The 24926-nt window shown below is 51.2% G+C and overlaps 1 protein-coding gene across 1 annotated transcript; it reads right to left on the reverse strand.

Moving 5' to 3' along the window:
• Positions 1-1844: 1844 nt before the first annotated feature.
• Positions 1845-24665, reverse strand: LOC142070237 (uncharacterized). Its single transcript, XM_075123792.1, has 5 exons — positions 24588-24665; positions 7211-7337; positions 3987-4100; positions 2416-3615; positions 1845-2272 (listed from the first exon to the last, which is right to left on the reverse strand). The coding sequence occupies exons 1-5, from the start codon at positions 24663-24665 to the stop codon at positions 1992-1994; spliced, it is 1800 nt and encodes a 599-aa protein (XP_074979893.1). The 3' UTR covers positions 1845-1991.
• Between the last annotated feature and the right edge of the window lie 261 nt (positions 24666-24926).

The following is a 24926-nucleotide window of genomic DNA, read 5'->3' on the forward strand; positions in this document are numbered from 1 at the left end:
AAGGGTCTCAGCAGCTATAAAAAGAACTAGTTGCAAAAACAAAACAAAAATTACATGGAAAAAAAACAACCAAACAACAACCACCCAGAAAAGCTCCCATCACTCGCCCATCACCATTGTAGATCTTGACATCTCCTGCCTAATGTGACATCTTTGCTTTGTGAACAAGAGCCCTGGGGAACTCTCTGGCTCACCTGTGTGGGTGGAAGGGGTCTCACACTACGTGGGAAGGCTGCATCATGAGAAAAACCACCTGTGCTCTACTTTCACACTTTCTAATCTTTCAGAGTAGCAGGAGGCGGAAAAGTGAGACACATGCATTAGACTCAAGAGCAAAACTAAGAGACCAAACCACAGACTCTGGACTCAGCATTCATGTATCCTGCAGTCTGAACTTGGAATCTGTTACATTCCCTCATTGGCTACCATCATTTAACCAACACGGAAGTGCTTCTTGTCCAGCAAGGCAGCCAGTTTGGGACTCATAGGCATGGCATGGCTCTGAAGGAATCAGCTGTTTCTCTCTGTGCTTCAGGAAACTTGGGATCCAAATGGTAAAAGACAGTTGTTCCCAGTTTTATCATGGCATCCTTTAGAAGTGTGAGCAATTCTAAAAACAGTTTACCTTGGCCACAGGTCACCATAGCGTCCATCTCTGGGGTGAAAATCAACCACTCGTAGCTCTCATTTCTACCTGAGTTCTTGTCAAATCTTTGACCTTAGTTGTAGCAATTTTACACGGCTCTGGCGTAGAATTCTTCACCAACCACACAACATACCAGTAGCGATACTGAGGTAGAACTCCCCCAAATATGCCCTTTTGTTTCTTTAATCTGGTGGCACAGATTTAAATAAGGGACTAAATTCAGGTGCAGCTTAGAATCCCTCTAAGACACCAAATGTCAGGTATCTACTCAAAATGGGTGTCTTTCTGCAGCTCTATCACATTCCTCATGGATGTCATTTCCTACACATTTACAGCATCTCCCAGGAGTGAGCTGAACAGAAATGTCACTTCCATTTTTCCCATCTCTACCTAGGAAGGGATTGCATTTCCCAAATAAGAGGCAACATGCACCTGATTAGGAAGGGAAGATCTTCAGGAGCAACCTCCTGCAGGGCATGGGCCACAACTGCTTTGGGAGGCAAATGAATGGGTCTTTTGCTTAGTTCCAAATCATTTACTAGAGAATCCTCTTCCCAGCCCCTTCGGGAAATATTGACCTTACCAATTGAAGAACAGGGGGATAGAGATGGTGATGGAGAATCCCTCTGATTTACCCTATGTTCTTCTGTTGTTACAGAGGGGAAAAGACATTTTTCCCTATCCCTTCCCTATTCCTGCTCTTTGTTATACTTCAATATATTTTAAGGGAGGAAAACGGGAGTAAAAATATCTGCCTTCAGGAAAACCTGAAGCAACAGCGCTCTGATGAACTGTGACAACTGGGAATGAAACAATATGATCCTGGTGGGGGAACTTGATGACTAACAATGGTTTTTAAATGGGGGAACAGTATAACTGTGATGCTCAGGCTTTGTTTAGACTTGGACATGTGATGGAGTTTAGGTCAGGTCAAGGGGGGGAAAGCTAATGCCAACCACTGCACCTCGGCTGCATCTGCACGACAACTGTAATTGTCTTTTAACACCAAGATCACTAACTTGAGCAGCCAACGCCATGTACAGTCCTACTGGATGTAAGGCACGGGTAGTTTTTGCCTCAGTGTAGCTTGTTGGGAACAAACCTCTCTCCCCCACCTGGAGCTGATGAACATTCCTGGCTGGAGGGACACACGCTCCTTTGACCCAAAAGGAAAGGAGTTGATAAAAAACATCACAGGACTGACCCCAAAGAAGGGTGAGCTGCAAAAGGCAGGAGCAGGCAACTCATCTGGGGGAGCTGAGTAACCACGGTGAAGATGGGGCACAGATCCCTAAGTGGGAATTAGCAAATGTGATTTAAAAGAAAAAAATACCTTTGGCCAGCCCTAGTCAAGGCATTTGTTACAGATCACTCCCATGTGGATTTTCTGATGTCTAATAAGGGTTGAGCGCTGATTGAAGCTTCTCCCACACTCAGAGCACGTGTAGGGCCTCTCTCCTGTGTGGATTCGCTGATGTGTGATAAGGGCTGAGCTTTGATTGAAGTGTTTGCCACACTCACGGCATCCATAAGGTTTCTCACCCGTATGGATTCGCCGATGTCTAATAAGGTTTGAGCTCTGCTTGAAGTGTTTCCCACACTCAGGGCATCCATAAGGCTTCTCACCTGTGTGGATTCTTCTATGTGTGGTCAGTACAGAGCTCCGATTAAAGCTTTTCCCGCACTCAGAGCACATGTAGGGGGTCTCTCCTGTGTGCGTTCTCTGATGTGTGATTAGGGTAGAGCTCTGATTGAAGCTTTTCCCGCACTCAGAGCATATGTAGGGCCTCTCACCGGTGTGGATTCTCTGATGAGTGGTAAGGGCTGAGCTATAACGGAAGCGTTCCCACACTCAGAGCATGTGTAGGGCCTCTCCCCTGTGTGGATTCGCTGATGTGAGAGGAGGGATGAACTGTCAATGAAGTGCTTCCCACACTCAGGGCATCCATAAGGTTTCTCACCCGTGTGGAATTTCCGATCTGTAATTAGGTGTGAGCTCTGCTTGAAGTGTTTCCCACACTCAGGGCATCCATAAGGTTTCTCACCCGTGTGGATTTTCCGATGTGTAATAAGGTGTGAGCTCTGCTTGAAGTGTTTCCCACACTCAGGGCATCCGTAAGGTTTCTCACCCGTGTGGATTTTCCGATGTGTAATAAGGTGTGAGCTCTGCTTGAAGTGTTTCCCACACTCAGGGCATCCGTAAGGTTTCTCACCCGTGTGGATTTTCCAATGTGTAATAAGGTGTGAGCTGTTCTTGAAGTGTTTCCCACACTCAGGGCATCCATAAGGTTTCTCACCCGTGTGGATTTTCCGATGTGTAATAAGGTGTGAGCTCTGCTTGAAGTGTTTCCCACACTCAGGGCATCCGTAAGGTTTCTCACCCGTGTGGATTTTCCGATGTGTAATAAGGTGTGAGCTCTGCTTGAAGTGTTTCCCACACTCAGGGCATCCATAAGGTTTCTCACCCGTGTGGATTTTCCAATGTGTAATAAGGTGTGAGCTCTGCTTGAAGTGTTTCCCACACTCAGGGCAGCCATAAGGTTTCTCATCTATGTGGATTCTCTTATGTGCAATGAGATGCGAGCTCTGCTTGAAGCATTTCCCACACACACAGCATGCGTAAGGTTTCTCACCCCTGTGGATTCTCTGATGTCTGAGAAGGTCCGAGCTCCCTTTGAAGCTTATCCCACACTCGAGGCATGTGTAGCGTGTTCCTTCCAAGTTCATTCTCTCACGTGTAATAAGGTCTGACTGGCTACCGAAGTTTTCCTCTGGCCTCTGCTGACTCTCACAGGCTTTTGTTTTTTCTGGGCGTGCACAGCTCCCAGAATCATTCCCTTTGGACCTTCCTGACAACATCCCATGGGCTTCTACTCGCTCAGCATCTTCCTGCTGGGGTTCCTCCTCGTTTTCACTCACCATCCCAACACCTGACGGGAGACCGAGAGAATCCAGACGTAAGTCTCTGCCTGCGCCAGAGAGAAAGGAAATCTCAGAGAGAAGAATGGAAAAAGGGATGAAGGAACGAAAACGTGTACAGGACAGATCAAACCTATCAGGAGCTGATTTTCCCTTCAACCTTCCCCAGAGGAGAGAAAGGAAGGGATCAGTTCTGGGTCCGTATCTCAGAAGAAATCTCAGGGGACAGCGAGATTGGGGAGGGACCTGCTGCCAGTTGTCAGTCAGGATAGGTGGGAAGCCATGAGTGACCTCTGCCTAACGATTCTACATCTGCAGGGAACAATCCTGAACTTGGAGAGCTCACAAGGTCTTTGTAGGGCATCCCAAATGTTGCCTGTATTCACCGACAGTTTTGGGGTTGGTTTAACCAATGCCTCACCTATGCAAGCAGCTCTCGGGAGCACTTTTTTCTTAGAGCCATGAAGGTCTGCGACGCACGACTCCTCCCCTCGTTCCAGCTGCGAGATCACATTAGTTCTGGAAACTGGAAACCCTGCTCAAGGCAAAGAAAACAAGGGAGGTCAGTGGAATTTGTGGGATACTTGTCACAAAGAATATTCCATGCTTTTAAGCCCAGCTCACTTTTAAGTAGTAACGTCCCAAGGCCGGCTTCCTTGGCTCAAAATGCCAGGAGATGATTATTATAAATCATATTCATTACCTTAGTGCCTAAGGGCCAACTAACAGTGGGTCCTCATTTTGCTAGGCACAGTACAAACCGAGAAGCGTTGATGGCCCGTGCCCTGAAGAAGTTACAATCTAAATAGACAAGGCAGACACAGAATGGGGGAAGGGGTACAACCCACCAGCAGAGTGAACTCCGTGAAGGCAGAGTGGCAGATCTGATCAACACAGGCCTAGATCTTGAGACTATCGGATTTAATGTTACAACCAGGGCCAGCGTTTTCTGGAAATTGTAGCTAGGACTGCATTTTTTCCCAAAATTACTCTTTGTTTCTGGAATCACCGTTAATATCCGGAATTGCTGATCAGAGGGTGGGTGGGGCATGCAGGGTCACAATCCCCCAGATTTCTCCCTGGAGACACCCGTCTCCTCCCCAGGGCACAGGCTGGCTGCGGTTGAGACTTGATGCCAATTTCTTCCCTCCTCATACAAGTCTGGGATCGGCAGTGGGACGCCAGGCTCTCTCATCATGCTGCAGAGAGGACGGCACTCACAGCTGCTCGCGGCCGTGTCCACAGCACCTCTCCCCTGCTCATCTCCCCTGTACACAGCTGGTTCATGCCCCGTCTCTCCAGCGCACAGCTGGCTCTAGGCTCTCAATGCCCAGTATCTGAGCCCCACAGCCCCCACACAGCCGGCTCCTGTCCCCTCCCCCCAAGGCACTTTCAGGCTTTAAAGGATTAGATATTGCTCACGTTTGTCACTCTCTTTTCATTGCCTGCAAACTCTTGCCCTAATTATGACTGTTATCTGTATATCTAAGCCAGCCCTTGAAAGCATGAATTCTTCACAGACTATGATGCCGAGATGCGCCACATGATACCAGGAAGGGCTGCGGGTTGGGTTTCCTGTGCAAGCTGGTATCACTACAGGGTGATGAATGCCAGATCTCAAGGCTGGTTATGCAGAGCTCCACCTTTTGAAGCTTTACCCAACGCAGAAAGGGGTAGGGACGGATTTCCCCTCATTCAGGAGACTGAAGACGACAGACTTTTGGGGGATAAACAGCTGAGTTTGAGCTGACTGAGGGGGGTCTTTCTGGGCTACAAACTCACAGGACCTGATAACCAGCAGGAGGTAACCCTTTAAGAAAGGTTTTAATACACTTTGGAACCGATCAGGGATTCCCATGAGGACTGCTGAGGGAATGAAGGTAAACACGCATTTGGATGCTCTTCTTGTTTTATGAGAATGGGAACAGGAAGGGCAGGGATATCACTGAATGCAGGATCTCAGCAGGACTAGATGTCAGGATAGCACCATATTGCAGCCCATTGGAAAACATAATCCCAACTACACATATAAAATGATGGGCTCTAAATGAGCTGTTTCCACTCAATAGAGGGATCTTGGAGTCACTGGGCACAGTTCTCTGAAAACATCAACTCAGTGTCCAACGGCAGTCAAAAAGCAAAGAGAATATTGGGAATCATTCTGAAATGGATAGATAAGAAGACAGAAAATATCATATCGCCTCTATATAAACCCATGGTACACCCACATCTCGAATACTGCCTGCAGATGTGGTTGCCCCATCTCAAAAAAAGATATATTGGAATTGGAAAAGGTTCAGAAAAGGGCAACCCAAATGATTACAGGTATGAAACTCTTCTGTACGGGGAAAGATTAAAAAGACCGGGACTATTCAGCTTGGAAAAGAGACAAAGGGGGGATATGAGAGAGGTCTATAAAATCAAAACTGCCGTGGAGAAAGTAAATAAGGACGTGTCATTTACTCTTTCTCATAACACAAGGACTAGGAATCACCCAATCAAATTAATAGGCAGCAGGTTTATAAGAAACAAAAGGAAGTATTTCTTCACACAACGCACAGTCAACCTGGGGAACTCCTTGCCAGAGGACGTTGTGAAGGCCAAGATTATAATAGGGTTACAAAAAAAAAAAAACCACCATGAGAAATCTATTGAGGACAGGTCCGTGAATGGTTATTAGCCAGGATGGGCAGGGATGGTGTCCCTAACTTCTGTTTGTCATAAGCTGTGAATGGGTGACAGGAGATGAATCACTTCATGATTCCCTGTTCTGTTCATTCCCTCTGGGACACCTGGCGCTGGCCAATGTCGGAAGACAGGACACTGGGCTAGATGGACCTTTGGTCTGTCCCAGTGTGGCCGTTCTTAAATACCAGGGAACCTAGTGAGTCCAGTGCAATGGGAGGGAGTAGGAAAATCCCTGGGTGTGCAGAACACTGGGAAATTAGAAACTATCATTCAGAAGCAACAGACTCTAAATAGTCTAGAAAAGCAGAATGTGAAAAATAAGAATCGGGGTCATGTGACTTCAGGAAAAAGGGACTCAAAAAACCAAGTCTGCAGAGAAGAGAGATTGTGGCTAGTGCACATGGGGATGGGGGGAGCAACTCTCCAAGTCTCAAGGATTTTCACCAGCAACCGAGGCCATTGTCCCATGCACGGGGCAATCCGGAGCAGTGAGGAGTTGTGTCATCTGTAATCCTGGCTGAGTTTCAATGCTCTGCTGCTGGAGCTCCCTTGTCTGGATTCCCCCAGCCAGCATTCAAGGTCTGTGTGATCAGTAACCCTGGACCAGCCGCTCTGACCCCAGCAGCCTGCTTCTTACACCCCAAGCACATTCTGGTCTGGGTGGAGAAGGCTCAGGGTTTGAGAGAAGGCCACGGGTAGGAAGCTTCTGTTCGTTATGCTGGACCTAACCCCCCATTTTACTTGTGCAAACAGGAGATATTTGACACTGTGCGATTCTGCTCCTGTGCTCTCTTCCCACAGCGTTCAGCAGCAGGGGAGGGTCTCTGGTCGTGTGTGTGTCACTGGCATGCTGGGGTGATGCTGGAACAGGACAGAGCAGAGGTGGCATTGTGGGGGTGGCGTGAACCTCATCTCTTCCGTTCCCCTTCCAAGAACCGAGGGGACAGGAACCCTTACCCAGCGAGGTCACAGTCTCATAGGTCTCCTGCATGACGTCTCTGGAGAGGGCTCTCTGAGCGGGGTCCAGCAGAGCCCACTCTTCCCTGGTGAAATACACAGCCACCTCCTCGAAGGTCACCGGCCCCTGAAAGAGCAAGAGCCCCACACTCAAGACCTGCTGCCCCACTCACAGCCCCACTATTCGTGGGGGAGAGGAGCCAATCAAACGGAAACTCTGGGTGGACCGCAGGCAACAGAGTCCCACCCCCACCCCGCTCAGAGCACCCAGGAAACACCAGGGTGAGGGGGCGAAGAGAGACCCCCTCCTCTCTCCCAGCAGATCCATCACACACCTACTAGCCACAGACTGATACTAGAGATGCTGCCCCGAGCAGGGTCTAGGGAGAGATCTCTTGTAGGAAGCCCAACACCCTCCTCCTTGTGAAAAGAAAAGGAGGACTTGTGGCACCTTAGAGACTATCCAATTTATTTGAGCATAAGCTTTCGTGAGCTACAGCTCACTTCATCGGATGCAAACTGTGGAAAGTGTAGAAGAGCTTTTTATATACACACAAATCATGAAAAAAATACCTCCTCCCACCCCACTCTCCTGCTGGTAATAGCTTATCTAAAGTGATCACTCTCCTTACAATGTGTATGACAATGAAGGTGGCCCATTTCCAGCACAAATCCAGGGTTTAACAAGAACGTCGGGAGGGTGGGGGGGCAGGAAAAAACAAGGGGAAATAGGTTACCTTGCATAATGATTAACCACTCCTAGAGCTGGATATGAAGCAGGGGAATCTCCCCTAAGCCTGACTGGTGGCTTCCCCCTTCATATTTCAAGGCAACCGCTAGTTAGTTGGGTCAGGCTCCAGTACTACGAGTCTGGTCCTTTTTCCCAGCCCCATCTAGGTAGGTTATTTTCTGTTCACCAGACTGGAGCATTTCCACCTCCGAACCTCATGGGTCTCTTCCTAGAATCTAGGCCACTTATTAAACAACTCCCAGCAGGTCTGCCACCCCCTGGCCTCCTCCCTTTCTCCACCCTGTGCATTTCCTGCCCCGCTCCAACCTCCAAACCAGACGGTGCAAACCTTCCCCTCTCCCGTGTATTTGCTGTCCCTCTCCCTCCTGCAGGAACAGATCAGAACCCCCCACAATAATCCCCACCTGAGCTGGCTCCTCTGCAGCCATGTCGCTCCCTTGTCCCATGGGAGGACGGGATGAACAGGAAAGAAACATGAGCGTCGTTCTGCAACCTGGCTGGGCAAGAAGGGCTGTTGTGGAAGTTTAGGAACGGGCATTAGTTCATTTCATATCACGCTTCCCCCAGGCTCTTTCCCTGCAGAGCGAGATCCGAGATTCTGCCGAGCTGAGAAAATGCTCAATCTCTGGATTACAGCAGAGACCTGGCCCCTCCTGCCAGGCTAGGCCCACAGACACACTTTTAACCTCCTTTCTCCCTCCCGCATCCCAAAACAAAGTCTCTGAATGCAATCCTAGAAAAAAGCAGAACCAAAGGAGTCCCTTTCGAGGATTCCCTCTGACACTGACCCCACGGCAGCCACACCCCAGCAGGAGGGACATGGAGTCAGGAACTGGGTTTTCCTCTCTCTCATCCTCGTCTTGTCCACAGGAAAGTGATTCTCCCCACAGTGCAGTAAGACATCTGTCTGGGCAGATGAGAGAGCTGGAAATCTCTTTCAAAACTCTTTTATCCCACGGACCCTGTCAGTCTCTCTATCTCCTTTTCCCTGTGCCCTCTCCATGCCTGTCTGCTAGGAAACTCTCATTCCTGGGTTGTTTGCTCCCCCATGGCTGGATTTGCTCCTGCAAATGGCAGGAGAAATGGGGTGGGGTGCTGTTTGTGGAGAGTCATTTTATTGTCCCTCACTGCCTGCCTGGGATTTCCCCATTGCCTGCCTAGGACCCCCACCTGCCCTCCACCAGGATCTGCCAGCCCATTTGCCTGGGACCCCCTCCTCCTCCCAGCAGGACCCCCTGACACTTTACAGGAGGACCCCTCACTCTGCGCCAGGGACCGCCCCACCACAGCTCTGTGCACTGGGCATGGCAATGGTCCCAGGAGCCAGCTGGGCAATCCCAGACAGAGCCCCTGGCACAGCACCAGGCAGCGTCTAATCCCCTGCCCCACCTGCCCAAGAGACACCCACCCCCACTGGTCTGCAGCCAACAGGCCCCCAGCGATACCCACCTCTAGGACCCATAGCCTTAGGGCTGGGCACTTCAGAACTACCCCCCGAAACCCCAAACCCTCCAGAACCCACCAACCTGACTAGGGTCCCCCCTGCCCAGCCACCCAGAGGCCTCCCCCTACCACAATGTCCCCTCAGCTCCCACTGCAATCTCCCCACACAGACACCTGCCCCCCCAGCAACAATGTTCCCTCACAGTGTCTGGTAAGTGGATAGAAAGTTATCACCACCCCCTGCTGGCCAGTCACACAGGCAGAGGGAGCCCGGGGGGACGCCTCTTTAACAGGAGAAGGGAAGCCATGGAGGGCCAAAATAAGTATGAAATTTCCATACTCTGTCACTAGCAAATAATGGCCACCGTGGATCCACCCCAGAGTTGGCTACATCTTTGCACTGCGGGAAGCCCCCCCCCTCACGGAGACCCATGGAGGGCGATAGGTTCCCCCCAAGGAAGGACAAGTTGCTAGGATTTACAGACATGGGGAACAGCCCCAAACCCAAGAGGATTTTTAATTGACATTTGATGATGACATCGTAAGAGGGAAACCTGAGATTTGAGATCAGTGTTCAGAAATGAAAGAGAAAGGGTGGAAATCTGAGGGATTTTGGATCCATTTATGCAAATTATAGAGAGGAAAGTGGAAAATGAGTGGGATTTTATAGCAGTTGTTGATAGGAGGTAAAAGCTGAGTGTATTTCCCACCACTATTTGGTCAATGAATAGAGCGGAAATGGGCAACATTGGCAAATGTTTTAGATCCATATTCAGGAATCTGAGAAAAGGTGTAAATCTGAGTTTTTCGTCATAATTTATAATCACAGAGACAGGGAAAGCTCTCAGGGGCATATTCAATTACAAGTAGACAACTCGAGTAAAAGTGGGGCAAACGTTGAGGGTATTTTTTAGGAATCTTTGAGACGTACAGAGAAAACGTGTCACAAACTACGCAACTGAGAACATGGGATAAACGCCAAGACGGGGGGGGGGGGGGATTTTATGTGGCTATTAAAGAACTAGCTGGAAAAGGGGGACCGTTTGTCATATAAAATCCAGCCTGTCCAATACATAAACAGAAAGTGATGGTCCCCCCCCACTGCCCCCGTTCACCTGGGCAGCAGGGAGCCCTCTGAGGGGCTGACTGAAGAGGGTGGCGGGGGGAGCTGGAGGGCTCCCTGGGGGCGGGGAGGGGGCGGCAGTGGGGGATGGGCAGGTGGGGGGCAGAGAGCCACTTTCCTGCCCCCCCCGGGGTCTCCCACTCACCGGGGCGGGTCCCAGCTGGACAAAGCCCCGCCCCGGCCGGGCACGGGGGGGTTAATGACGGGCCCCACCCCGCACAGACCTTGGAAGGGAGCCGCAGCTGCTCCTGCGACAGATGCGACACGAGGCAGCGCCTGGTCTGCTCCAGGCGCCGCCCCCAGACGCTGCCCCGCCCCCGGTCTGCTCCAGGCCCCGCCCCCAGACGCTGCCCCGCCCCCGGTCTGCTCCAGGCCCCGCCCCAGACGCTGCCCCGCCCCCGGTCTGCTCCAGGCCCCGCCCCCCGGCGCTGCTCGTCTCGGGTCTCTCAGAGGAGCAGCTGCGGCTCCGCTCCGGGGTCTGTGCGGGGTGGGGCCCGTCATTAACCCCCCGTGCCCGGCCGGGGCGGGGCTTTGTCCAGCTGGGACCCGCCCCGGTGAGAGGGAGACCCCGCGGGGGGGGGGGAGCGCTGTTGGGGGGCAGGAAAGTGACTCTCTGCCCCCGGCACGGCTGGGATTGGGGGGGGCAGAGACTGGGGCCCGGCGGGCGGGGTCCCTTGGGGGGTGTTGGGGGGAGAAGCCGGAGTTGCGGGGGGGGGGGGGGTTGAGCTGTTTCTGTGCAGCCAGGAAATTCCCGGGGGGGAAGTGGGGGGCGGCGGGGGAGTTCATTGGATCCCCTTCCCCCCCCCACGGGCACAAATGCCCCCCAGTTTTCCCCTTTTCCCTCTCGGTAGCTCCCACGTGGTTGTAAACTCCCCCCCACCCCCCCATTGATCCGCTCTCTCGTCTCCCCTGATCCTCCCCCGTCTCTCCCTCCTCCTCACATGTCCATTGAAACTCCCCTCCCGTGGGGGGGGCGGGATTTCCTCCCCCCCCCGTTTTATCCGCAGCGATTTGTCCCAGTGTCGGTGGGAAGTTGGAGCCCGGAGCCATCCCCCAACCTGGCTGCCCCGGCGTGGGGGTGGGAGGAGACGCCGGGTCTCTGCCGGCGCGGGGAAGGGAGGGGCCGTGTCCCCCATGGGGCTGCCCCCGATCCCCGCTTCCGAGTCCCACTTGCTGCCCCCCAACTGCAGCACCGTTGCCCCCAGCCCCCACCTGCCCCCCACCTGCCCATCCCCCACTACCGCCCTCTCCCCTCCCCCAGGGAGCCCTCCAGCTCCCCCCCCCAGCCCCTCCAGTCAGCCCCTCAGAGGGCTCCCTGCTGCCCAGGGGAACGGGGCCGGGGGGGACCATCACTTTCTGTTTATGTATTGGACAGGCTGGATTTTATATCACAAAGGGTCCCCCTTTTCCAGCTCGTTCTTTAATAGCCACATAAAATCCCCCCCGGTCTTGGCGTTTATCCCATGTTCTCAGTTGCATAGTTTGTGACACGTTTTCTCTGTACGTCTCAAAGATTGATAAAAAAGTTTCGGGGGACTTGTGGCACCTTAGAGACGAACCAATTTATTTGAGCATGAGCTTTCGTGAGCTACAGCCCACTTCATCGGATGCATACCATGGAAACTGCAGCAGACATTATATACACAGAGACCATGAAACAATACCCCCTCCCACCCCACTGTCCTGCTGGTAATAGCTTATCCAAAGTGATCATCAAGTTGGGCCACTTCCAGCACAAATCCAGGTTTTCTCACCCTCCGCCCCCCCCCCCCCACACACACACAAACTCACTCTCCTGCTGGCAATAGCTCATCCAAAGCGACCACTCTCCTTACAATGTGCATGATAATCAAGGTGGGCCATTTCCAGCATAAATCCAAGTTTAACCAGAACGTCGCCCTGAGTCCTTCTCCATCCTGGTTGGGAAATTAACCCCCTGCAACAATGATCATCTTTCCCTCTCCTTTGAGAATCATTTGTTCCCTCCTTTCTCTCTGTTAAAAATGTTTGCTGATAAAAGAGACTAGCCATATATTCAATACCCATCAAAGCCAGGGGCCTCCCCCTGTTTGGGGGATAGGTGGTTCCCAGTTGGTAACAGGATCATTGGCTGGACCCTTTTCTTTTCTCCAGCTGGCACGGGATGAGGAGGTCCCTCTGAGTGCAGCGTGGTCCAGAAGTATCCCAAATCCCATGACAAAGGGTCTCCGTGAGGGGGGGCTTCCCGCAGTGCAAAGATGTAGCCAACTCTGGGGTGGATCCACGGTGGCCATTATTTGCTAGTGACAGAGTATGGAAATTTCTTAGTTATTTTGGCCCTCCATGGCTTCCTTTCTCCTGTTAAAGAGGCGTCCCCCCGGGCTCCCTCTGCCTGTGTGACTGGCCAGCAGGGGGTGGTGATAACTTTCTGTCCACTTGTCAGACACTGTGAGGGAACACTGTTGCTGGGGGGGTGCATGTCTGTGTGGGGAGATTGCAGCGGGAGCTGAAGGGGCACTATGGTAGGGGGAGGCCTCTGGGTGGCTGGGCAGGGGGGACCCGAGTCAGGTTGGTGGGTTCTGGAGGGTTTGGGGTTTCGGGGGGTAGTTCTGATGTGCCCAGCCCTAAGGCTATGGGTCCTAGAGGTGGGTATCGCTGGGGGCCTGTTGGCTGCAGACCAGTGGGGGTGGGTGTCTCTTGGGCAGGTGGGGCAGGGGATTAGACGCTGCCTGGTGCTGTGCCAGGGGCTCTGTCTGGGATTGCCCAGCTGGCTCCTGGGACCATTGCCATGCCCAGTGCACAGAGCTGTGGTGGGGCGGTCCCTGGCGCAGAGTGAGGGGTCCTCCTGTAAAGCGTCAGGGGGTCGTGCTGGGAGGAGGAGGGGGTCCCAGGCAAATGGGCTGGCAGATCCTGGTGGAGGGCAGGTGGGGGTCCTAGGCAGGCAATGGGGAAATCCCAGGCAGGCAGTGAGGGACTATAAAATGACTCTACACAAACAGCCCCCCACCCCATTTCTCCTGCCATTTGCAGGAGCAAATCCAGCCATGGGGGAGCAAACAACCCAGGAATGAGAGTTTCCTAGCAGACAGGCATGGAGAGGGCACAGGGAAAAGGAGATAGAGAGACTGACAGGGTCCGTGGGATAAAAGAGTTTTGAAAGAGATTTCCTGCTCTCTCATCTGCCCAGACAGATGTATTACTGCACTGTGGGGAGAATCACTTTCCTGTGGACAAGATGAGGATGAGAGAGAGGACAACCCAGTTCCTGACTCCATGTCCCTCCTGCTGGGGTGTGGCTGCCGTGGGGTCAGTGTCAGAGGGAATCCTCGAAAGGGACTCCTTTGGTTCTGCTTTTTTCTAGGATTGCATTCAGAGACTTTGTTTTGGGATGCGGGAGGGAGAAAGGAGGTTAAAAGTGTGTCTGTGGGGTTAGCCTGGCGGGAGGGGCCAGGTCTCTGCTGTAATCCAGAGACTGAGCATTTTCTCAGCACGGCAGAATCTCGGATCTCGCTCTGCAGGGAAAGAGCCTGGGGGAAGCGTGATGTGAAATGAACTAATGCCCGTTCCCAAACCTCCACAATGGCCCTTCTCGCCCGGCCAGGCTGCAGAACGACGCTCACGTTTCGTTCCGGTTCATCCCGTCCTCCCATGGGACAGGGGAGCGACATGGCTGCAGAGGAGCCAGCTCATGTAGAGATTATTGGGGGGGTTCTGATCTGTTCCTGCAGGAGGGAGAGGGACAGCAAATACACGGGAGAGGGGAAGGTTTGCACCGTCTGGTTTGGAGGTTGGAGCGGGGCAGGAAATGCACAGGGTGGAGAAAGGAGGAGGCCAGGGGGTGGCAGACCTGCTGGGAGTTGTTTAATAAGTGGCCTAGATTCTTGGAACAGACCCATGAGGTTCGGAGGTGGAAATGCTCCAGTCTGGTGAACAGAAAATAACCTACGTAGATGGGGCTGGGAAAAAGGACCAGACTCCTAGTGCTGGAGCCTGACCCAAATAACCAGTGGGTGCCTTTAAATATGAAGGGGGAAGCCACCAGTCAGGCTTAGGGGAGATTCTCCTGCCTCATATCCAGCTCCTCACAAGGAGGAGGGTGTTGGGCTTCCTACAAGAGATCTCTCCCTAGACCCTGCTTGGGGCAGCATCTCCTGTATCAGTCTGTGGCTAGTAGGTGTGTGATGGATCTGCTGGGAGAGAGGAGGGGTGTCTCTTCGCCCCCTCACCCTGGTGTTTCCTGGGTACTCTGAGCGGGGTGGGGGTGGGACTCTGTTGCCTGCGGTCCACCCAGAGTTTCCGTTTGATTGGCTCCTCTCCCCCACGAATAGTGGGGCTGTGAGTGGGGCAGCAGGTCCTGAGTGTGGGGCTCTTGCTCTTTCAGGGGCCAGTGACCTTCGAGGAGGTGGCTGTGTATTTCACCAGGGAAGAGGGGGCTCTGCTGGACCCCGCTCAGAGAGCCCTCTCCAGAGACGTCATGCAGGAGACCTATGAGAATGTGACCTCGCTGGGTAAGGGTTCCTTTCCTCTCGGTTCTTGGAAGGGGAACGGAAGAGTTGAGGTTCACGCCACCCCCACAATGCCACCTCTGCTCTGTCCTGTTCCAGCATCACCCCAGCATGCCCGTGACACACACACGACCAGAGACCCTCCCCTGCTGCTGAACGCTGTGGGAAGAGAGCACAGGAGCAGAATCGCACAGTGTCAAATATCTCCTGTTTGCAAAAGTAAAACGGGGGGTTAGGTCCAGCATAATGAACAGAAGCTTCCTACCCCTGGCCTTCTCTCAAACCCTGAGCCTTCTCCACCCAGACCAGAATGTGCTTGGGGTGTAAGAAGCAGGCTGCTGGGGTCAGAGCGGCTGGTCCAGGGTTACTGATCACACAGACCTTGAATGGTGGCTGGGGGAATCCAGACAAGGGAGCTCCAGCAGCAGAACATTGAAACTCAGCTAGGATTACAGATGACACAACTCCTCACTGCTCCGGATTGCCCCGTGCATGGGACAATGGCCTCGGTTGCTGGTGAAAATCCTTGAGACCTGGAGAGTTGCTCCCCCCATCCCCATGTGCACTAACCACAATCTCTCTTCTCTGCAGACTTGGTTTTTTGAGGCCCTCATTCCTGAAGTCACATGACCCCGATTCTTATTTTTCACATTCTGCTTTTCTAGACTATTTAGAGTCTGTTGCTTCTGAATGATAGTTTCTAATTTCCCAGTGTTCTCCACAGCCAGGGATTTTCCTACTCCCTCCCATTGCACTGGACTCACTAGGTTCCCTGGTATTTCAGAATGGCCACACTGGGACAGACCAAAGGTCCATCTAGCCCAGTGTCCTGTCTTCCGACAGTGACCAGCGCCGGGTGTTCCAGAGGAAATGAACAGAACAGGGAATCATGAAGTGATTCATCTCCTGTCACCCATTCACAGCTTATGACAAACAGAAGTTAGGGACACCATCCCTGCCCATCCTGGCTCATAACCAGTCATGGACCTGTCCTCAATAGATTTCTCATGGTGTGTGTTTGTTTTTTTTTTGTAACCCTATTATAATCTTGGCCTTCACAACGTCCTCTGGCAAGGAGTTCCCCAGGTTGACTGTGCGTTGTGTGAAGAAATACTTCCTTTTGTTTCTTATAAACCTGCTGCCTATTAATTTGATTAGGTGATTCCTAGTCCTTGTATTCTGAGAAGGAGTAAATAACACTTCCTTCTTTACTTTCTCCACAGCAGACATGCTTTCATAGACCTCTCTCATATGCCCTCGTCTCTTTTCTAAGCTGAAAAGTCCCAGTCTTACATATCTCTCCTTATACAGAAGCTGTTTCCTACTCCTAGTCCGGGTTTTTTTGCCCTTTTCTGAACCTTTTCCAATTGCAATGTATCTTTCTTGAGATGGGCCGACCACATCTGCACACAATATTCAAGATGTGGGCGTACCATGGATTTATATAGAGGCAAGTTATGTACTGTCTTATTATCTATCCCTTTCTTAATGATTCCCAACACCCTGTTCGCTTTTTGACTGCCTCTGCACCCTGAGTGGATGTTTTCAGAGAACTATCGACAATGACTCCAAGATCCCTCTCTTGAGTGGAAACAGCTAATGTAGACCCCATCATTTTATATGTATCATTGGGATTATGCTTTCCAATGGGCTGCACTAGGTGCTATCCTGACATCTAGGACTGCTGAGATCCTGCATTCAGTGATATCCCTGCCCTTCCTGTTCCCTTTCTCCACTGAACCCCACCAGCCCATTCTTAGTGTTCCCAGCTTCCCCAGGACTCTCTCATTGTGTCTGGACCTCTCTCTCTCTCTGCAAGAAGCAGTTCCAGGGAGACTTGTCCTCTGTCTGGAGTCTTCAACTTCTGGGACATGGATTTACTTTCTCTGTGTTTTAGGAGATGCTTTGAAATTGAGTGTCTGTGACATTAACCACAGTGCAATCTTGACTGCTTGAACAGCTGTTTCCCCTCAGTTGCCCAAGCTGGGGTGGTTTTACACTGCTTTACTGTGAGAACAGCCACTCCTGGGCAGTTAACACCCAGTCTCCAGCATGTAACTCGCTGCCAGCTACACAGTATTGAGCGCTGTTAGTCAGCGACTCACGAATTACAGTGCACCACAGGAGAACCCCAGAAAATTCTCTGGTCCCGGACTTTTGTGCATCTTTCACTGTCCAGCACACTACTGAACGACGCAAGGTCATATGAAGTCTGTCATTTCATCAGTGGAAAATGACACGTGCCAGCCTTGTTATCCCAAATGGATTTTCCAACACACTTTAATCCCAACACACTGGTTAGATGAAACAATAAAATGAGATGGCTAACTACCGGCAAAAAAACCATATTCATTGACTACAGGTAATGAGGTATAAAAGCCAGTATTGTTTACAAAAGAAATGCAAGATAAAACCCAAACGAACATCTAAGTTAACAAGCTAAAACGGATACAAAGCAAATGTTTCTCTCACCATATCCTGAGGCAGGCTGGCTGTCCTTTCAGCCAGAAGTCCCCCTAATTCGCCCCTGCTGCCAAGTTCAGTTTCTTCAGGAGCTGTCATGAGCAGAGGAAAAGGGGGAGAGAGAGAGTCTCAAGCATTTTCCTCCCCTCTTTTTATAATTCAGTCCTTTGTAGGACAAACAACTTCAGTTCTCAGCTGAGTCATGGTGACCGGCTGTCTGTTGTAGATATGAGCTTCAAGTGGTGCCTGTGAAGGAATGTAAATGTCTTCTTCACACCTTCCCCCTCCTGAAGAATGGCAATTTGACCAGCTGCTTGCCTTGCTGTCTCTGAGGAACTGGTCTGAGGGTGTTCCCCAGAATTGTAACTTTTTCACCAATATGATACAGTAAAATCTCATCATTTTACATTGTGTTGCTACACATATTTTAACAGGAGGATAATATTCTATAGATTATGCATTTTCAAATGATACCTCAAACAATCATACTATGTAAATAATTGATCATAGTTTTCTAGAAGAGTGAACGTAGGGGTTGTGACAGGGTCAGGCCAGATGGCTACGTAGGTCCCTTTTCCTTGGGTAAAGTAACAGAACAATCAGGAACCTTCTGGAGACCAGTAAGACAGGCTGATTAGAACACCTGCAACCAATCAAGAAGCTACTTGAATCAATTGAGGCAGGCTAATCAGGGCACCTGGGTTTTAAAAAGGAGCTCACCTCAGTTAGGGAGGTGCGTGTGAGGAGCTGGGAGCAAGGGGCGCGAGGAGCTGAGAGTGAGACCATGGACTGTTGGAGGACTGAGGAGTACAAGCATTGTCAGACACCGGGAGGAAGGTCCTATGGTGAGGATAAAGAAGGGGTTGGGAGGAGGCCATGGGGAAGTAGCCCAGGGAGTTGTCGCTGTCACACAGCTGTTCCAGGAGGCACTCTAGACAGGTGCATTCCACAGGGCCCTGGGCTGGAGCCCGGAGTAGAGGGCGGGCCCGGGTTCCCCCCAAATCCTCCCAACTCCTGGTCAGACACAGGAGTCGTCAACCTGGACTGTGGGTTCAGAAAAACGGCCAAGCTGAGGGCTGCCGTGAAGCTCCAAGGCGAGCAAATCCGCCCATAAGCGCAAGACCCACCAAGGTAGAGCTGGAACTTTGTCACAGGGTACAGACTGTGCCTGTCTGTGTGTGTTCCCAGCGGATATGTGGGTATTTCAATCCCTCATAAGCAGAGTGCTCAGCATCTTCAGGGACCCAGGGAGCTGGTCCTGGGAATTCACTGGTTTACTAGGTGTTGTTAGGGAAAAAGGGTTCCCCTCCCGTCTAGGGTTAGGAGGGTAGCCTTCCCTGGACTTCTGTATTAGCCAAACAAAACACAGAGTCTTGGCTCTTTGATAAAGTGAGGCACTTTATTGCTAGCAAATATGACAGCTGAAGGGTTCACCAATTCCTTTTCAGAGGAAAATGGTGAAGCCCCAAACAAAGAACAGGGATGAGCTTTTATAGCTTGGTTCAACATACATTGTGATATCTCTTCCAGTTCGAACCGGTTAACCCAGTCTGTTTGAAGTTCTGGGGTAGGTACGAGCATGGAGGCTTATCTGTATAAGGAATTCTCTCCCCAAAAGCAGGGAGTGCAGGTTACACACAGTTCACATTCTTTCTATCCATAAACAAAGTAGAAAGGACAGATAAGCATAGAAAAAAGACAGCAGCATAGCTTTACATGATTATAGGGTCGTTTTCTGGGTTTTTTTCCCTATCAGTTCCCCCCTTTGAGCCTGAAGATAATTATCTTACATGGCTCATTATTCATTGTTTAACATGTTCATATGTTTCTCATCTTGGTTAACACCACCCTTCTTTACATATAGTATCTTTGCTGGGCTCATGGGTTTGGTACATACCCGGTGGAAGAGGGCACAACAACTGGACGCACAGCAGAACAGCAGACCCACAATCATAAGGAATCCCACTCCATACACAAACAAGGTTTTTAGCCATCCAAAGTTAGGCAACCAGCTGGTGAGCCAGCCCCACAAGTCAAAGCCCACACTGGGAGAAATAGAGGCCTGCTTATGAAAGAAGGCTGACACGTTTGCAATTATGTTAGTATCTGTGACTATGCGTCCGCTTTGATTTACATAAAGGCAGCATGTGGCATTGAGAAATGTGCACACCCCTCCCTGTGCACTTAAAAGCTGATCCAGGGCCAACCTGTTTTGCATACTGTAGCGAGCTAGTGAGCTTATTTCTTCTTGCAAAGCTTGGATTGCATCTCGAGTGGCGTTAGTAAATATTTCCATTTCGGCTGACTTATTTTTTAGCGCGTATTCAAGTTGGCCCACCCCCACCCACGGAAAAAGAATACGGAAGGCGCGCATGCCTGTACTGCCTTCCTCGACAATAGGATTATAACTGGTATCTCGACGGGTTCATCGGGTTGTGTCTCTGATTTCTATTAAGTCTCTACGATGCATCCCTCCTGGCCAGGCAAAGGCCACCGTGCATCTTCCCAACCACTTTGGGGGCAAGGTCTTTCCTGCCCAAGTGCCACATACCCACCATAAGTGATGATCTCCTAATACTATGCTATAGTTGCCTTTATTGCCCCCTGAGTTCTGAGATACTTCCTGCAATCGTCCCACCAGGGATGCAGCATCATCAGGATTGGGTCCTATTCCCCCCCATTTCCATAATGTAAGGCCGGCAAATTGAGTCGCATTTTCTCTGAGAATGTACCCCACATAGCCTCCAGCATGGGCATAGTTGGCTACCTCAGTACCATTGGGATACAGCAAAAGAGTGGTACTTGCATTGTTTCCCAAAATTAGAATTTTCTCACAGTGGGTTTTCGGGTATTTTCCCAGAGTAGTTTTGCCTCGGGTGCGTAGCGACCTTTTTTCTACGCACAAGGGGGCCTTAACGAGCAAGTCTGGGCGATGGTTCGGGATCCAGGTCCTAAAATCTATGGGTCCCCTTCCCCTTTTTCCCTTTTGGCCGTACCACGCCAAACCATTTTTGCCAAGAATTGAGGAGCGCTGGAACCGGCAAAATGGGAAACCCTTGCAGTGAATGGGAAGAGAAGTGGGAACACACCCAACAGTCACTAACATTCCATGCGTTGGTTAAATTTTGGGCTAATTGTAGAAACGTATTTTTATCCCAACCCCCCAGGGCAGAGGTCCAGGTTAACGCCCATAGCCATACATACATTATAAACACTACCAGCTACTAACAACTCTAAAAAAATAATATTAATACAATATTTGTAACAGTATACTAATACTCCAGAGTTCTGTAACTGCTTCTGATTCCGCTGATTGACCGGTACCCAGTTCATGTAGAAGCGGCGGTCGTGATGGGAGTCGTTGGGGATGTTGGAGCAGGAACCTTTTTACAGTGGCTGCAGTGCACCCATCTATCGATGCCCTCGACCTTCACTGCAGTTGGAGTAGTCAGAAGGACTTGGGCCGGGGCCGACCACCTTGGTTCCAGGCAATGCTTCCTTAGATGGATTTTAACACAGACAAAGTCTCCTGGAAAAAGAGAGTGCGCACAAGTATCAAGTGGTAAAGGTTGGGCATCTTTTACTCTGGCCCATGCATCACTCAAGGCATCTTGCAACATGCGACAATAACCCGCCAACTTATCTTGCCCAGCCATTAATGAAGTTTTTGCTGGGGCAAACCCGTCTACACTGGTTAGAGGAATCGGCAAGGGTCGGCCAAATAGAATTTCGAACGGTGTCAACGAATGCTTCCTATGGGGTGTATTACGAAGATTGGTTAACACTATGGGTAACACTTCAGGCCACTTTAATCCAGTCTGCTCGCATAGCTTTGCCAATTGGGTTTTTATTAGCCCATTCACCCTTTCTACTTTTCCTGAACTTTGTGGATGATAGGGGGTATGCAAGGCTTGTTTCATGCCGAGGGCCTTTGCTAAGTGTTGAATAATTTGGGAAGTGAAATGGGGGCCTTGGTCACTTTCCAAACGAGTCATTATCCCGAAGCGGGGCACTATCTCCTTGAGGAGACACTTCGCTATGGATACTGCATCTGCCCTTCGAGTGGGGAAAGCCTCAACCCACCCTGAAAAAAGATCAACCAGGACAAGCAAGTGTTTTAGTCCTGTCACTGGTGGTAAGTCCATGAAGTCCATCTGGACCACAGCAAATGGGTACTCAGGCAGTTTGCAATGTCCCATAGCTTGTGGTTTGACTGCTCCTTGGTGATTGTACCGTTGACACAATTCACACTGTGCAGTGACGGTCTTCGCAGCTGCATGGACCCCCGGAGCAAAAAACAACTTCTCCATTTGAGCCACTAATCCCCCCTTTCCCAGGTGCGAGGCCAGGTGGAGTGCCTAGGAAACCTGAGGGAGGAGTTGTCTTGGGAGAACCGGACGACCGTCCGGGCTGACGTAGAGGTTGTCCTCATTTAGGTGGCATCCAATGGATTTCCAACGGCTAACTTCGGCCGGGGGCGTCGTCTGCTGGGCAGAGAGCAAAACGGCTGGCGTCACTGGTTGCAGTAGCAGGGGTGCCAAAAAAGGAAAAGGGGCTGGAGCCCCACAGAGGGCAGCATGACGGGCCGCCGAATCGGCTGCAGCATTTCCCTTGGAAACCTCGTCCGAGGCGCGGGAGTGGCCCTTACAGTGTGTAACCGAAACAGCTGCAGGAAGTTGAATAGCCTCTAACAGGGCAGAAATCAAGGCAACATGGGAGATCTGAGAGCCACTGGAGGTAAGGAACCCACGATGCTTCCAAAGTTGTCCAGTAGAGTGGCATACCGAAAAGGCATATTTGGAGTCAGTATAGATGGCCACAGTTTTGTTTTCAGCTAATTGACAGGCCCTAACAAGCGCCACGAGTTCTGCTGCTTGCGCTGACTTTTGTGTAGGTAAGGCATGCGCTTCAAGCGTTGCCATCAGGGTAACAATTGCATAGCCAACTCGTAAGGCCCCAAACTCGTCCCGACAGGCGGAACCATCACAAAATAATTGGAGGTCAGGATTCTGCAATGGAATATCAGAGAGGTCAGGACGAGGCGTGGAGATCAAATCCACCACGTGGAGGCAATTATGAGGTTCCCCATCCTCAGGCAGAGGCAAAAGGGTTGCAGGATTCAGGACTTCGCAGCGGCGTAGGGTAACAGCCTGATTGGCGAGCAAGGCCAATTCGTACCTGGTCAGTCTGGCTGCTGTGAGGTGCTGCGTGGATCCACGATTAAGAAGTGCTGCAACGGCATGAGGCACTTGAACTAGAAGAGGGTTGCCCAAGGTAAGCCCCGAAGCTTTCTCGACCAACACAGCGGCAGCCGCAACAGCGCGGAGACAGGGCGGAAGACCCTGAGCCACTGGGTCAAGAAGGACTGAAAAATAAGCCACCGGTCGCTGGCCAGGCCCAAAGGGCTGAGTTAGCACACCAGACGCCGTGCCAGATTGTTCATGGCAAAATAAGGTGAAAGGCTTTGCGTAATCCGGTCTGCCCAGGGCTGGTGCAGAAGTTAATGCTTGTTTGAGGGCGGTAAGGGCGTTGTTGTGTAGAGTCGTCCACGGTAAGGGTTCGGGAACGGAATCCAGCAGCAAATCGGTGAGGGGGTGCACTAACTCCGCATAAGCCGGAATCCAGGCTCTACAATAGCCACTTGCTCCCAGTAACTGGCGGAGTTGCTTTTTAGTGGTAGGCCTTGGCATACTCAGAACACTTTCAATCCTGTCCTGAGTAAGTGCAGTAGAAGCATATGAAATACGATGCCCCAAATATTCCACCTCGGGTTGGGCAAACTGTAGCTTGGAGAGTGCCACCTTGTGACCTTTTTCGGCCAATGCAAAAAGAAGGATTTGAGTGTCCTGTACACAGGCAGCCTTGGCTGTAGAGCACAATAACAGATCATCAACGTATTGAATCAAAGTAGAACCCATAGTCAACGAAATAGAGTCCAGATCTCGCTTTAAATACTGGCTGAAGATGGTAGGGCTCTCCCTGTAGCCCTGAGGGAGGCGGGTCCATATGTATTGACATCCGTCAAAGGTAAAGGCAAATAGGAACTGTGAGTCTGGGTGCACAGGGATGCTGAAGACAGATCAATCACAGTAAAATAAGTAGCCCCTGGGGGAATAGCAGTTAAAATAGTTGCTGGATTGGGAACAACCGGAGCTCTCGGGATCACAATAGCATTAATCAGTCGGAGGTCATGCACGAAACGGTAAACCGGTTTGCCATCGGGGCCAGGCTTGGGTTTCTTAACAGGAAGAATAGGTGTATTGCAAGGGCTGGTAGCCTCCTTAATGATTCCTTGAGTTAAAAGCTGTTGTAGGACTGGCCGAATGCCCTCTATGGCCTCTTTAGGCAATGGATATTGCATTTTTCGGGGCAGAGGGATATCTGTACGGTAATTGATATACACCGGTTCTGCTGACTTTAAAAGTCCAGTTTCAGTGGACGCCGAGGCCCACAATGCTTCAGGAATATCAGATAACTCAGCAGGGACAAAGGGGGCGGTGGGTGTAGTGGCTAACAATGCCATTACCGTAGCTTCAGGGACCGAAGTAGGGACTGAGAGATATAGCCCCTCCGGGCTGCAAGTTATAGTTGCTCGTAGTTTACATAACAGATCTCTACCTAATAAATTTGCAGGACAGGAAGTTGCAATTAAAAAGCTATGATCCTCTGATAACGGGCCAAGCTGGACCGTTTGCTCCGCAGTTAGAGGAAGGGCGCACACGGTGCCACCAACGCCTATAGCTTTTACGGTTGCAGAAGTGGTAGGAAGGGTGGGGTCCTGTAGAGTACTTCTATCTGCCCCGGTGTCAATTAACATTGAATAAGTTTTTCCTCCCACCACAACTGGAAGCTCCGGGTGGTTTGCATCCAACTGCACTGTCCAAGAAGCGGAGGGGGTTCCTGGCGAGGGGGACGAAGCATTGTGGGCGGCTAGCTTTCAATCAGTACTTCCTTTTTCTCCCCCCCTTTCCTGTACCCTCTGGTAGGCTTGCATAAGAGGGTCAGCTGGCTGGAGGGGGTAATTTGGGCACTGGGCAGCCCAGTGTCCTTTTTGTCGGCACCGCCGGCACTCATCTGGCCCTGCCCTCCCGGGCCGTGGCTGGAAGTTCTGACCTTGTGGTCCCCATCCCTGGGTAGAGCTGCCTCCTCTTCCGCCTCGTCCCCGAAAGCCTCCCCTCCTGCGGCTTGCATCCCGTCCCCGAGAGCCGTCTTGGAAACCTTGCAACTGCAGATTAAGGAGCTTTTCGGACCTCCTAGTGTCTAATTCCTTCCTATTCCTCCAGGCATGGGCTGCTAACCCCACCACCTCCTCCAGCGTTTTGTTTTCATAAGCTGGTTGACTACACACATACTTCCGAGCGAATGGTAATAATTTTTTTACATACTGGCCGATCACTTGTGTTTTCGCTACAGGGGAGGTTGGATCTAAGCCGCCGTGGTTTTTCAAAACCT

The sequence above is a fragment of the Caretta caretta genome, chromosome 28, assembly GCF_965140235.1.
Source record: "Caretta caretta isolate rCarCar2 chromosome 28, rCarCar1.hap1, whole genome shotgun sequence".
In the NCBI taxonomy this organism is placed as follows: domain Eukaryota; kingdom Metazoa; phylum Chordata; order Testudines; family Cheloniidae; genus Caretta; species Caretta caretta.

Bases quoted from the DNA above. Each gene is read 5' to 3' on its own strand.
- LOC142070237 (XM_075123792.1), bottom strand. From the start codon at position 24,665: ATGCAAGCCGCAGGAGGGGAGGCTTTCGGGGACGAGGCGGAAGAGGAG. The intron at 3,616-3,986 runs GTGAGGCATTGG...TCTCTGGCGCAG, and splicing joins CCCGAGAGCTGCTTGCATAG to GCAGAGACTTACGTCTGGAT. The intron at 2,273-2,415 runs GTGCGGGAAAAG...GAATCCACACAG, and splicing joins AGGCCCTACATATGCTCTGA to GTGAGAAGCCTTATGGATGC.